This window comes from Saccopteryx bilineata, chromosome 10, assembly GCF_036850765.1.
Source record: "Saccopteryx bilineata isolate mSacBil1 chromosome 10, mSacBil1_pri_phased_curated, whole genome shotgun sequence".
NCBI lineage: Eukaryota > Metazoa > Chordata > Mammalia > Chiroptera > Emballonuridae > Saccopteryx > Saccopteryx bilineata.
The window spans coordinates 32,965,641-32,979,395 of NC_089499.1; the positions used below are offsets into that span (position 1 = coordinate 32,965,641).

At 45.4% G+C, this 13,755-nt stretch overlaps 1 protein-coding gene across 2 annotated transcripts in view; it reads right to left on the bottom strand.

Annotated features, from left to right (window-relative positions):
• Positions 1–2,733: 2,733 nt before the first annotated feature.
• GALNT15 (polypeptide N-acetylgalactosaminyltransferase 15) overlaps positions 2,734–13,755 on the bottom strand; it is a 52,572-nt gene continuing 41,550 nt past the window's right edge. For both annotated transcript variants that reach the window (XM_066244916.1, XM_066244915.1), the window contains 4 exons: positions 13,014–13,145; positions 12,540–12,644; positions 8,548–8,691; positions 2,734–4,760 (listed from right to left, as the gene is read on the bottom strand). In XM_066244916.1, coding sequence (XP_066101013.1) covers positions 4,614–4,760; positions 8,548–8,691; positions 12,540–12,644; positions 13,014–13,145 — 528 coding nt within the window. In that variant the 3' untranslated portion in view covers positions 2,734–4,613. The remainder of the gene's footprint in view (positions 4,761–8,547; positions 8,692–12,539; positions 12,645–13,013; positions 13,146–13,755) is intronic.

The following is a 13,755-nucleotide window of genomic DNA, read 5'->3' on the forward strand; positions in this document are numbered from 1 at the left end:
TGAACATTCAAGCAATTCATTGATTTTCTCAGTGCTCCCAAACTCCTTTCGGAAGAAGCTCATACTGTTCACTCTACCAATATTGGTCAATTGGATTTGGTCATGGAAGTGTCTTTCCATTGGAAGGTCATACAGAGAAAAAGAGAGAGTGAGAGAAAAGATACCACAAGAACATAGGTGCTGGAAAAGTAGCTTTAATCAGAGATGAGAGAGAGGGGATCTGGAATGCCAGCTGACTGTGAGTTAGCCAAAGAGTTTGGGAACTGTTGGGAAACTTTTTCAAACATAAGTCTGATCTGTTAGGTCCAGACTTGAAAACTATCATGCTAGGGAGGAAGTGATCCTGATGACTATTTTGACACCAAATAAAGTCAGGCAAGCTGCTTATATATATGTTGCGATAGCCTGTTGTGTTGGTATCACCTAGATCTCTCAATGCTGAGAAAATAAAAGCATTCCAGACCTGAGGAAAGAACTACCACATAAGCAAAGGTCCTCACAATGTAAGAACAGTGCTAAGGACATATCTCTATCTCCAACGAACAAACAAACAAACACATACACACATTGCCTGGAAGAAGGGGTTGAAATTGGCAAGGAAATTGGAGATTAGAAGAACTATTATTTGTATAGAAATAGCAGAGGATTCTAGAATCCTGGAGATATCGCCTCCTTGGCTATTGTGCTTAACATAATCATGTGAAATATGTCTACATTAAGGCATTATAATAATCATGGCAGGACTTGTAGGTGCTTTGGGATTTTGTCCAAAGCATGTTGGTCACAAACATATATTTTTTGAAATTTTTTATTAATTTTAATTTATTGTGTTAACATGGATTCAAATGTCCCACTCAATATAACTCCCTCACTCCCACCCCATGTCCCCCATTACCCCACTTTTGTCCCCTCCCCCTAGCTCCCTCCCCCCTTCCCTTTAGGATTTGCAGTCCTGCTATCTGTATCTATGTGAAAAACATGTTATATATATATATTTTTTTTTTTTTCATTTTTCTGAAGCTGGAAACGGGGAGAGACAGTCAGACAGACTCCCGCATGCACCCGACCGGGATCCACCCGGCACGCCCACCAGGGGGCGACGCTCTGCCCACCAGGGGGCGATGCTCTGCCCCTCCGGGGAGTTGCTCTGTTGCGACCAGAGCCACTCCAGGGCCTGGGGCAGAGGCCAAGGAGCCATCCCCTGCGCCCGGGCCATCCTTGCTCCAATGGAGCCTCACTGCGGAGGGGAAGAGAGAGACAGAGAGGAAGGAGAGGGGGAGGGGTGGAGAAGCAGATGGGCGCTTCTCCTGTGTGCCCTGGCCGGGAATCGAACCCGGGACCCCTGCACGCCAGGCCGACGCTCTAATGTTATATTTTTTAAAAAGAGCTTTTAAAGAACAATCATAGTGTACACAATGTATACAGTTGTGCCTGTCAAGGCCCCTGGGGCAGGAGGTTGCCTTTGTCTAGTTTGGGTGACTGTTGGGAAACTTTTTCAAACATAAGTCTGATCTGTTAGGTCCAGACTTGAAAACTATCATGCTAGGGGAAGTGATCCTGATGACTATTTTGACACCAAATAAAGTCAGGCAAGCTGCTTATATATATGTGATCACAGGTCACTTGGTGTCCAAATGGCTTTTTCCATGGCCTTTCAGTAGAAAATGGTATCCCCTCTAAATGACCTATATAGTAATGTCCAGTTCTGGTGCATGACACCAAATCATGGATTTGGGGGACTTTGATGTCTATAGGAGTTGGGATTCTGAGTTGGCCAGTGGGATCTATGGTATTGAGGCCAAAGAGGAAACAGATCCGGGCCCCTCCAGGTATGACATCTACTTTGTGTTGTGAAATAGCATAAAGAGCATTGGACTCTAGACTGCTGGCTGAATATTTCTCTCTGTCCCCCTCCAAATGAGATTCTTACTAATGCCGAACTTTATGGTGATGATGATGAATTCAACCTTAAAACCCAAACAACAAACTGCAACCATAAAATTCAAGCTCAAACTTGGGAACCAAATCTTCTTTGTATTTTTTCTGAAGTTGGAAATGGGGAGGCAGTCAGACAGACTCCTGCATGCGCCCGACCGGGATCCACCTGGCATGTCCACCAGGGGGCGATGCTCCACACATCTGGGACGTTGCTCTGTTACGACCAGAGCCATTCTAGCGCCTGAGGCAGAGGCCATGGAGCCATCCTCAGCACCCAGGCCAACTTTGCTCCAATGGAGCCTTGGCTCCGGGAGGGGAAGAGAGAGACAGAGAGGAAGGAGAGGGGGAGGGGTGGAGAAGCAGATGGGCGCCTCTCCTGTGTGCCCTGGCCGGGAATCAAACCCGGGACTTCTGCACGCCAGGCCGACACTCTACTACTGAGCCAACCGGTCAGGGCCTGGGAACCAAATCTTCTAACTGCCAGGTTCCTCTACTTTTCAATTGATCGTTGTAGACAAAAGTAGAACAAACCTATAAAGAAGAGAATTTGAACACTTGATTGCACAATGAGGAAAAGGTTGCTTTTCCTTTAGATCTCAATGGAGGCATTTGTTTTGTTTAAATTAAGGGTCTGTAAGTACCAGCCAGGGACCAAGTTGACAGCCATTTCTGTAATAAAGTAATAAATCATGGGGATGGTTAAAGAAGAGAGAAACACCACATTCTTCCTTTGCTCAACCAATTAAGCAATAAGCCATCTGGGTCTTTTTGTTAATTACCGTCAAACACAACATATACAATTGAATTTAGCATTTTATTTAATTATATTAATTTATTTCAGCAACTTCAACTACCCACAATGCCAATAAAGTCCCCCTTCAAAAAAAAATGAGGTTCTTATTTAATTTTTATTTTTCAATCATTAATACCCTTTACAAGTTGGCCATCTGAGAATTATTAGCTTTGTCTCTACCTCAGGATATTAGAAGAATTTGTTTTAAATATACACAAGTCTGAAGGAAGAAGACAATGGCTGAAATTTCTTCTCTTGATAGGATGACGAACTATCTATAGATCAGTGTATTCAGAGGAACTGTCTGTCTGTGCCGTCTGATACAGTAGCCCCAGCCACATGTGGCTATTAAGCACTTGCAATGTGACCAGTACAGATGAGGAACTGAGTTTACATTGTCCTTAATTTGAATGCATTTACATTTAGATAGCCACGCGTGGCTAGTGGCTACTAGCACAGGTCTAAAGTATCTTTGAGAAAGGAGAAATGCAGTGAGCCATTGACTTAAGTAGGTGGAGAAGGAATACATAGTTATGATAGGTATTGTTTAGATACCCTCACTTCCTACCTAGTTTTCCTTATTTGAAACACGCTGCATTCTGAAACAGCACAAAGGAGACCAGCATCTTTGAGGGGAGGTTTCTAAGCTGAGCATGTGAAGCATGAACTCCATCTGGAGGAGAAATGGGCATGAATGGTGTCCTTTGAATAGCATAACCAACCCCATCCAGCAACTCTTATGGTCAGATTAGGCCAGGTCACACAAGGAGAGCCAGTCAGCTCCTGCTTGCTTGGCTCTGCTCCAGTGGAGGTGTGTTCTTACCACAGTTGTGACTGTTCAACTAGTGGGCACACTTGGGGATCCCAGACAGTTCCTACAGGCTCAGAAATGACCCTGTCAGCCCCCGTGAACATTAACACCCAACTCTGGTTCCTCTCATTGGAATGTTGGCTTAGACACTGGCATTTCCACTCCGGGAACTTTACCTCTTTGCAAAGGTTGCTATTTCTAATCCAGTCGATATAAACCGTGTAACAGGGCATCAGGAGAATTTCCCAAGTGTACACACTTCACTTTCGTTCATGGGAATCCTCAGTCTCAGCAGCTGACCCTTCCAAAGACCAATGACTAAAGTGAAGTATATTGCATGAGGATCTGGTTGTGGTTAACCAAATTAGAGAAGGGCTAAAGCAGGGTGAATGGAGGTAGAAAGTTCTGAGGAAATTCTCATTAACATGAAAACGTCCTATCCCAGGTTTACTGACTCTTCAGCTGCTCGGCTGAGCTGGAGAATTGGTCCAAAGCTCTCTTCCATCTTCTCTCCAATTATACTCTTCTCTCAGTAGCTTCCTTTCCTTCTTTTGAGCTATGGCTCAACCAATGAATGTGAAATTTGTCCTAATAAGCCTAATCCAAAATTTTTGGTATATTGGGCCATAATGCTTTCCTTACTCTTTAATTTTCATAGTTGGCTACATAGACATTCCAAGATAAGGCCATTTGAAATAAATCAATCAACTGGGTTTACGTATCCTGGAAGTGCTATCAGAGAATGTCTGGCTTCTTTTCTTAATCAGAGATAAAAGCAATTGTTACACACTCAATGGAAAAAAACAAAAAATCTTCTGTACAATGTAATGATCATCTACCAGTGATGAAGACAACGACTACATTATATTTTCTCTTTCTGAAACAGCCAGCTGTCGATGGCATAGGGGTGCGAAGGAAAAGACTTTCTATATTCAATCATGAGCTTTCTTCTCTACTATCACAAGGAGTTCAAACACAGGAGGTCTGTTTCATGAAATATGCATGCTTTCTTAGTTCTCTTGGGGCTGAACTGCGAGAGCCAACCTTCCCTTTTCCTTCTGACCCTGCCATTCATCGTTCATCCACGACGTTGATATTGTCAAATCGCCACAGCTGGCTGGCTTTTCCATCACACTGGTGCAAGTACAAGTCTTTATTGTTTTCCTGCACCACGGCTTCCATGCATTTCCCAGAAAGAACATGAACAATCATTCCATTCTAAAAAGTGAGGAGGGGGAAAGAAAAAAAACCCAGTAAGTCCCTCTTAGTCAGTCAGCAAAGAAGAAAAATTCTAAGTTTGGGGCTAATCGTTATGAGAATGATAGAGGTAATGTGAATTGGCCTGATAAGGAACTATAGTGTTTTGGTTAAAATATTTATATAATGCAATTTAGGTAGCTCTGAAATCTAGATTTCATTTAGAGTCTTGTGACCATTAATGAAATTATTTTTAGTGTGGTTGGGTAATTACACCATATCTTAAGAGAGTTCTGGTTAGTAGAATGCCCAGTGTAAAAATCATGCTCAGTCTTTATACTGTAGTGGTGACATTCATTGTTATCAGTGACTTGGAAATTTCTGCTTTCAAAACGATTTAATTTAATCTCTGCCTTCTATTAATCCTGCAATTTAGTACTGCTGCCACCAGGTTGCATTAGAGAGCAAGACTTGAAGGGTACACAGAAGGCTGCAGTCAGCCATGTTTGAAAGACTACACCATTCTACCAGATATAATATTGAATCTAGACAAGCCTTTTTCAAGGAAAAATCAACATCTTTATGAAAAGTTAAACATATTTAACCAGAAATGCTGATAATGTCTATTTATTTATTTATTTATTTTTAGGTATTTTTGCTATATGATTCACATACTATAGTATTCATTCTTTAAAAGCATACAACTTGATGATTTTTAGCATATTCACAGAGTATATGCAACCATCACCACTATCTAATTCCAGAATATTTTCATCACTATTAAAAGAAAACTACTATTCATTAGCAGTCACTTCCAATCCCTCCTTCCTTTCAGCTACCAGAAATCAGTAATATGTTTTCTGTATTTATGGACTTGTCTATTCTGGATATTTGCTATAAGTGTAATCATATAATATATGGTGTTAAGTGACTGGCTTCTTTCACTTTGCATATTTTCAATGTTCATTCACACTGTAGCATAAAATAGTATGTAATTTTTTCATTTTTTTTATTGTGGGAAAAATACATAACTTAAAACTTACCATCTTAACCATTTTTTAAGTGTAAAGTTTAGTAGCATTAAGTATATTCACATGGTTGTGGAACAGACCTTCAGAACTTTTCATCCTTCAAAACTGACACTCTATGCCCATTTAATAACTACCCCCTCACCTCAGCCCCTAGTAACCACCGTTTTACTTTCTGTCTCTGTGAATTTAATCACTCTAGGTACCTTGTATAAGTGGAATCATACAGTACATTTGTTTTTGTGACTGTCTTATTTCACTTAGCATGATGTCCTACAGGTTCATTCATATTGTAGCATATGACAGAATTTCCTTCCTTTGTAAGTCTAATAATCCATTGCATGCATAATTATCCATTCATCCATTGTTAGCCACTTAGGTTGCTTCCACATGCTGGTGAGTGTGAATACTGTGTCTGTGAACAGCACATCATTCCTTTTTTATGGCGGAATGATAATACTCTTTCTATTCTTATTCTTTAATGCCTAAAAGATATTGGGTATATTTTACTTACTAATTGTTTACTTATTTTTAAACACTATTTCTAAAATGTGTCTTCTCCAGTGGTGGGATTCAACTGGTTCACACTGGTTCGGCAGAACCGATAACTAATTTTTTCTTGAGTTCAGCGAAACAGTTGTTAAAATGGCACTTGTAATCAGCTGCCCAATGTGGAAATCACAATTCACATTCCTTACTCTTTTTTAACATTCATCTGCGCAATAGCATATTCTAAGCACTCGTAGTAATGTTCATTCCAACCGTAGGTGAAAAAAATTGCAAGTGAGGATGCCAATCAAGAAACAATATGAGCCCTGGCCGGTTAGCTCAGCGGTAGAGCGTTGGCCTGGCGTGCGGGGGACCCGGGTTCAATTCCCGGCCAGGGCACATAGGAGAAGCGCCCATTTGCTTCTCCACCCCCCCTCCTTCCTCTCTGTCTCTCTCTTCCCCTCCCACAGCCAAGGCTCCACTGGAGCAAAGATGGCCCGGGCGCTGGGGATGGCTCCTTGGCCTCTGCCCCAGGCGCTAGAGTGGCTCTGGTCGCAGCAGAGCGACGCCCCGGAGGGGCAGAGCATCGCCCCCTGGTGGGCAGAGTGTCGCCCCTGGTGAGTGTGCTGGGTGGATCCCGGTCGGGCACATGCGGGAGTCTGTCTGACTGTCTCTCCCCGTTTCCAGCTTCAGAAAAATACAAAAAAAAAAAAAAAGAAAAAAAGAAAAAAAGAAACAATATGAGCCTGACCAGGCGGTGGCGCAGTGGATAGAGCGTTGGACTGGGATGCTGAGGACCCAGGTTCGAGACCCCGAGGTCGCCAGCTTGAGCATGGGCTCATCTGGTTTGAGCAAAAGCTCACCAGCTTGGACCCAAGGTCGCTGGGTCGAGCAAGGGGTTACTCCGTCTGCTGAAGGCCCGTGGTCAAGGCACATATGAGAAAACAATCAATGAACGACTAATGTGTTGCAATGTACAACGAAAAACTAATAATTGATGCTTCTCATCTCTCCATTCCTGTCTGTCTGTCCCTGTCTATCCCTCTCTCTGACTCTCTCTGTCTCTGAAAAAAAAAAAAAGAAACAATATGAAAATATCTTAACAGTTTTATTGTTTTTTTGTCAGGTATTATTTAATATTTTCTCATTAATATTTTAAAACTCATAACATAATCTAGTTTTGTATACCTCTTTTATTGTTCTTATTTAAGTCTTAAATATATGAAATAATAAACTACCATTGGGTATGTCATTTTTTTATACTTAAAACGGTAATTAGGGCAGAGAACCGGTTGTTCAATTATTTGAATCCACAACTGGTCTTATCCACAGGACTTGCTTAGAATGATACTTTATAATCATTTACAAAGGACATTAACTTGGTTCCTAAGACTTCTTTGAGTATGTGTGGGACCCCTGAGTCCGGTGTCTACTTGTCACCAAAGCCCCAAGGCTTCGTTCTCAACTGCTTCTTGTGAATTCAGCCTAAGCTTTCTATCATCAGAGCTTCTTCTTTCACAGCTTCTGTAAGAGGAGCAATGCTCAGAGTGTTGCTTATTTGACCCTCTTTATTCCCAAGAAGAAGTTGGAGAAAAAAATTAAGAAAATGTGCATATTTATTTGTTTGTATATTTATACTCTAACTTATTCCAAAAAGAATTTGAGGTGGAGAAAAAGCTGTATATGGGTACTTATTGCTGATACGGTAACTTTTCTGCCCCAATTCTGTATGGGGAACCCATGCACTCTCTCTAAGTACTATATTTTACTTATTTCCTCTTTATTGATGCACAACTCCTGAAAAGGACCTAGAGCTTCTCTCCCCTGGGGTAATAGGAAGCAAAGTCTTACTAAAGTGATGAAATGTCCAGGTGGTTTTGCAAAGGAAGAAAGTGACACTTAGATGGGTATCTATGTCGGTGGCGGAGGAGGGGAGAGCTTTTTCACTCTAAAACCACACGAACAAGGTGGTTGACTGCTTCCATAATGTACTCCATGGTTCTACTTGTAACCTGAGCTAGTAAACTTCCAAATGGGGCTGTCTCCACTGTCTGCCACAAACGAGATCAGGGCTATCCAGAAACATTGAAAATTAGTACATTTCAAGATTCCAATGGCCCAATAGTTCTGCAAAGTTGGCTTTACCTCTCCAAGGTTTTAGTGCCAAGCTACTAATTTATACAACAAAGGCACAGGTGGGAATGGTATTAGTTGACTTCTTGGAAGAGCTCGAAGGACACAGCATCAACCACCACCGGCACTGCCAAGCGCTTTCTGAACGGACAGCTTACCTCCTGGAAGTCCCAGTGCTGCGGATGGATGTCAGTGCCTGCCTCGGTGCAGTTCTGAAGGATCACCTGCTCTCGCCTGACATCGAAGCACAGGTCTTGCAGGCTGCCAAAGCGGATCTTCTTCCTGCCGGTGTGCTCCAGGTGCTGGGAGAGAGGGAACAGTTGTTAGCACAGCTACCAGGAGATATTCTCCAAAGCTGGGGATGAGGGAAGCAGAGCTCATGACAGAGCTGAGGTCTAGGAGCAATCTTCAGTTACTGAGGTGGGGGGATGGAGAGTGGTCAGCAAGACTCGTAGTCAAGTCCACAGACATGCTGCTCAACTAGCCCTGTCCTGTAACATCTCCACTTGCCCTCTGCTCTCACGCTCATATCCATACATTATGGTGTGTTCCTCCATTATTCTATTCACTGCATCACAGGTAAGGTCATAGAGAACGCTGTGTCCCTTGTGAGTGTACTAGTGAAGGGCAGAGGAGGATCCCCTCTGAGGCCCAATTTGATTGCTTTCTAGAGAGATCTGACCAGCGCTGTAACTAATTTCCCTGTTTGTTGTATCTGCTGTCACTCATGGTTACTATTGCCTCCTGTGTTTTGGAGGATTGGGCTGTGCTTGCCTTTGCAGGTGGGCGTTAACTGTGGGAGGTCTGTGTGACCCGGATGGAGGATGGAGGGCGTCTCCTGACAAAACCATTTTCTGCTTGTTCCTGCCAAGTGCAGCCTGAACTAATTTTTATGTTAGTTTTGCAGCTTGGAGACAGAGTCAGCTTCATAGGCATATGACCTGTGCTGTCCCATGGGGCTTCATTCAAGAGTTTGATGTTCTTGGTTTAATATACATGGTCTAATGTGGTACTGCCACTGTCTTGAAATTCTTAATCAGTGCTGAATTAGAGGCTTGGCGTGTACATGTTGCACTGGGTCCCACAAATCAGGTAGCTGGTCCCGCTTATGGATACCCAGACCATGCTATTCATATAAATATGAACCCACATTAGATGCCAACTTATGATTTAAAAAGTTCAGAGGAAAGTTATTGTCTCCTACTCAAAGTCCCTGTGGAGACAGACAAGGCCGTGGGCAGTCTGAGGTTTACGGTTTTGCTTTGAAGGTCAACACTGGCTTGACATGGAAGTCTTATGTCCATTTTCCCATTTCTCAAGGGCTGAATGAAGGCCCTCATTACTTATTCCTGCAAGGAACCAATATTTCCTGAGATTGACAGTAACTGTCCCCCCCCCCCCCCACACACACACACACAGGGCAGCTTGGCCCACGTCTTTTAGCTCTATTTTCTGTTGCCTCTTGATTTTTGGCCACTGAAGGTATCTCTTTCGTATAAACTCAATTACTTATGCATGAAAAAGGATGTTCCTTCTAATTTTTTTAATCTAACCTATCTAGGTGTTTTTAGGAAAAGGGCTTTGGGCTTCTCTAGTTCACAATTTTGATGAATCTACAAGTCCTTGCTAATGCCTTCCACCCCACCAAAATTATAAAAAAAAAACAAAAAAAACTAACATTGTGTTTGCACGAGGGAGCCTGCATTAATCCCACTGCAGAGGAGGAAGTCAGACGCGAAGTGCAGAAGCCTGCCGGATACCATATAGCTAGAAAGTGGTGAGCTGTTTCCGCCACTGCGCACGACTTCCTCACTGCATGCCAGTGCGCTCCGCCCGCCCGTGCGCCAGGTGCGGTGGCCTATCAAGGTATTCTGGGAGATCGGTGAAAAGCGAGGCGGAAGGGGCCACACGGATGCTGAGCAACGCCGTTCCCCAGGACCCTGGGCCTGCGCTGCCCAGCCCAGCCTCGGCTTGTTGCCCCGCAGGGCTGGACTCCATATCTCTCCAGGGGATGCTCTGGCTCTTGCCCTCTGGCTCTCAGGGCCTCACCTGACTCCTGTGATCAGTATCTGCAGAAACTTGTTCGCTGCTCTTTGTTTTTTAACAGAGGGTTATGGGGGTGTTATAGCTTAACTCAAAGGCCCCTGTCTCGGGCTGAAAGAAGAGAGATTTGACAGCAAGCTAGACTTCCTAGGTCATCATCCAGGTTGTGAAAAGAAGTGGACTCACCAACCCTCAGCCGGCATCATGGACGCTGCCTATCACCTTATAGACAGTTATTCCATAATGGAAATTTTGAAAAAGAAATACTTAAGATATAGGAGATTTTCCTGATGACAGGGGCCTATCTATATAGATGCTGGAATGATCCTGCTACATCTAGATCTTTCCCTTCACTCAACTTCCTTCTTCTTTCCTCAGACACTTTGGGATAGACTACCACTGGCCGAGGGACTGCAGCAAGAGACATAGTTCTATGCTGACTCTTTCAGTTAGCTTTGGGATACATTAGCCAGCAGTTTTAGAGGCCCACGGACCCTAGGGGGCTTCAAGGACTCCATGAACCCCTGAAATTATTAAACTTTTGTGTGGATATGCTTATATGTATTTTCGTTGGGAAAGGGTCCTTAGAAGTCATCAACTTCTTAAAAGAAATGTGTAACCTGTAACGTTATGTTTGACCTCTGAGCTTCCAAGCCCCACCCTCTCCTCCTCTTGTCCCACTTCTGAGGGAGCTCATGAGAGAGCCCGGTGCTCCCTTCATTTGGTGTTGATGGGACATTCAGACCAACTAAGCCCCAGCCTGAGCCTGGGAGCCCTCACCCCAGCCCACCCCCTAACTGCGTAAGAACCAGAGCTGGTCAGCCCTTCCTGGTATCTCAAGCCAGGTGCAGACCTGGTTGGGAGCCTTCCCTGCTCCCCCAAGAAAGTCTCAGTATGTGACCGACAATGAGACTTTTCATTCCTTCTTGTTACCTGTGGGCAGTCATTAGTCTCAATATCTGAACCAAGCTTTGGGTCGGGTTGATCCTGTTTCCTCTAAGGCAGGGGTCCCCAAACTTTTTACACAAGGGGCCAGTTCACTGTCCCTCAGACCGTTGGAGGGCCGGACTATAAAAAAAAACTATGAACAAATCCCTATGCACACTGCACATATCTTATTTTAAAGTAAAAAAACAAAACGGGAACAAATACAATATTTAAAATAAAGAACAAGTAAATTTAAATCAACAAACTGAACAGTATTTCAATGGGAACTATGCTCCTCTCACTGACCACCAATGAAAGAGGTGTCTTTTCCGGAAGTGCGGCGGGGGCTGGATAAATGGCTAGAGGGGGCCGCATGCAGCCCGTGGGCCATAGTTTGGGGACCCCTGCTCTAAGGCAACCACAGGATGAAACCTAAAAAGGTCAGGACCACAACCAGGGAGTGGACAAGTCACTAGACTGACCCAGCCTTCCTAGGCCTTGATTTTAACCAGGCACTGCCTGGATTTGTCAGGTTGAACTAGCCTGTCCTGTGATGGGCTATATTACACCCCCGAGCAGGGCCTCTGGCTCAAGGACAGGCCTCTCCTTCAGGGTAGCATGTCTGTCAGTCATGCTCAGCACTTCTCTTTGGCTGTAAGCTTTGGTTGTCACTAGGGCACCCCACCCTTCCTGGGTCCTGTCACTCCAGTCACACGGCAGAATGGGGCCTCAGGGAAATCTGTGGAGTTGGTCTTCAGTGCTATCTCTTGGTCCCTCCCCCACACAAGTCATCATCCTGGGGACAGGCTCCCGCCAGCCCCTGGCATCCCAGAAGAACTTGTGTGCCGCTTCCCTCCTCTCCCCAGGGGTGTTTGTACACTCTGCTTCCTTCTCACTGGGGGCGCCTCCTCCCTGTGGAAGGAATTTCACAAGGCAAATTGCTCAGCATGTGGGACGCGTCCTGAACGAGGCCAGTGCTCTGACAGCCTCTGTGTGTTAAGTCTTCCTCTGGCAAGTGGAGCAGCTGGTCACCTGAGGCCACAGGGCCTGTCTGCTCCAAATCCAGCCTTCCCTCCCCCCCCCCCACACACACAGTGAAAGGAGATGCCCCAAAGGGAAGGAGGGGCACCCCAGGAAAGACCTCTCCCTGGTTATTCCCCTGAGAACTCGGAGCACCCACCTGTTGCTGCCGGCTGTCACTGCAAGGTGCCAGCATCACGGCACAGCCCAGGAGGTCCCCTTCTGCCTGGCAGTCCGCACAGAAGCCCAGTCCGGTGTTGTGGAGCTGAAAGCGGACATCCACACGGAAGTGAACTCCGCCCTCCATGCAAAGACACCCTCTTATCTCGGGCACCATTCCTCTCCTCCACTTTCTCAAATGTGGCTCAAGGTGCCGTGTTCAGGCCACAGAAATGAGTGAGGTCAAGCTGCGGCCACTGATCCTAAGGGACAGGCCCCCTGAAGGAGGCAGGCAGCCTGTCCTGGGAAGGATTATGGGGCAACCCAGCCAACTCCCTCAGGGCAGCCTCTGGGGCCCCTCTGAGCTCGGACTGGTTGGCCAGGGTCATGGAAGAACATCAGAACATCCAGTTCTTGTCTTGGGAAGCTGCCCGCCCGTCCTCTTCCTCCTCAACCTCCCTGGGTCACGCCTTGCCTTTCCAGAGAACCTGGGCCTGCGTTCAGACGGGTACAGCTCAGGGTAGATGTTGGCCAGGAACCAGTGGAATGTTCGACAGCCCAGCCTCCTTTGCAGCTGCAGGCGCTCTGTGCAGTCTGGCTTCTCAGCCTGGAGGTCGGGGGGAGAAAGACCCAGGCAGGGAGACAGAGAAAGCCTGCTGTACATCAGAACTGCTACGGTGGAGGAAGGACGGAAGTGGCCAAGGCTAAAAGATGGGGATCAAGTGAGGGGACCAAGAGCAAAGTCCCCCAGGGCTGCAGAGAGGGGAGAAGGTCACATGTTAGGAGAAGAGGGCTTGGATAGCAGAGAGTAGGGTGGGTCTTCTTTAGACAGAGCTGTGGCACCAGCAGCATGGTAGGTGCTGTCACTCACTTCCCACGAGCCTGCCCGCTGTTCGTCTACAAAGACCATGATAACTATGCTTTGGGGCTTTGTACCTTACTTAGGTCAGTGTGGTACAGCACCATGATGGGCCAGGAGGATGGGGGGGGGGCAGAAACTGACCCAGAGCCAACTGAGATGAACTAAGCCCGAAAAGTGTGGAGTGAGGACAGGGACAAGGTGGATTCACCTTTCTTTTCCTGTAGATGCCCAATTTCCTCCATTAGCAAATCATTCCTGTGGGCTATACTATCCCCCTTTTTGGAGATTCTCCTTTGTAATGCAATTGTCCTGGGATGGATATCAAAGTAAGTCCTTAAGACTTTAGTATAAATTA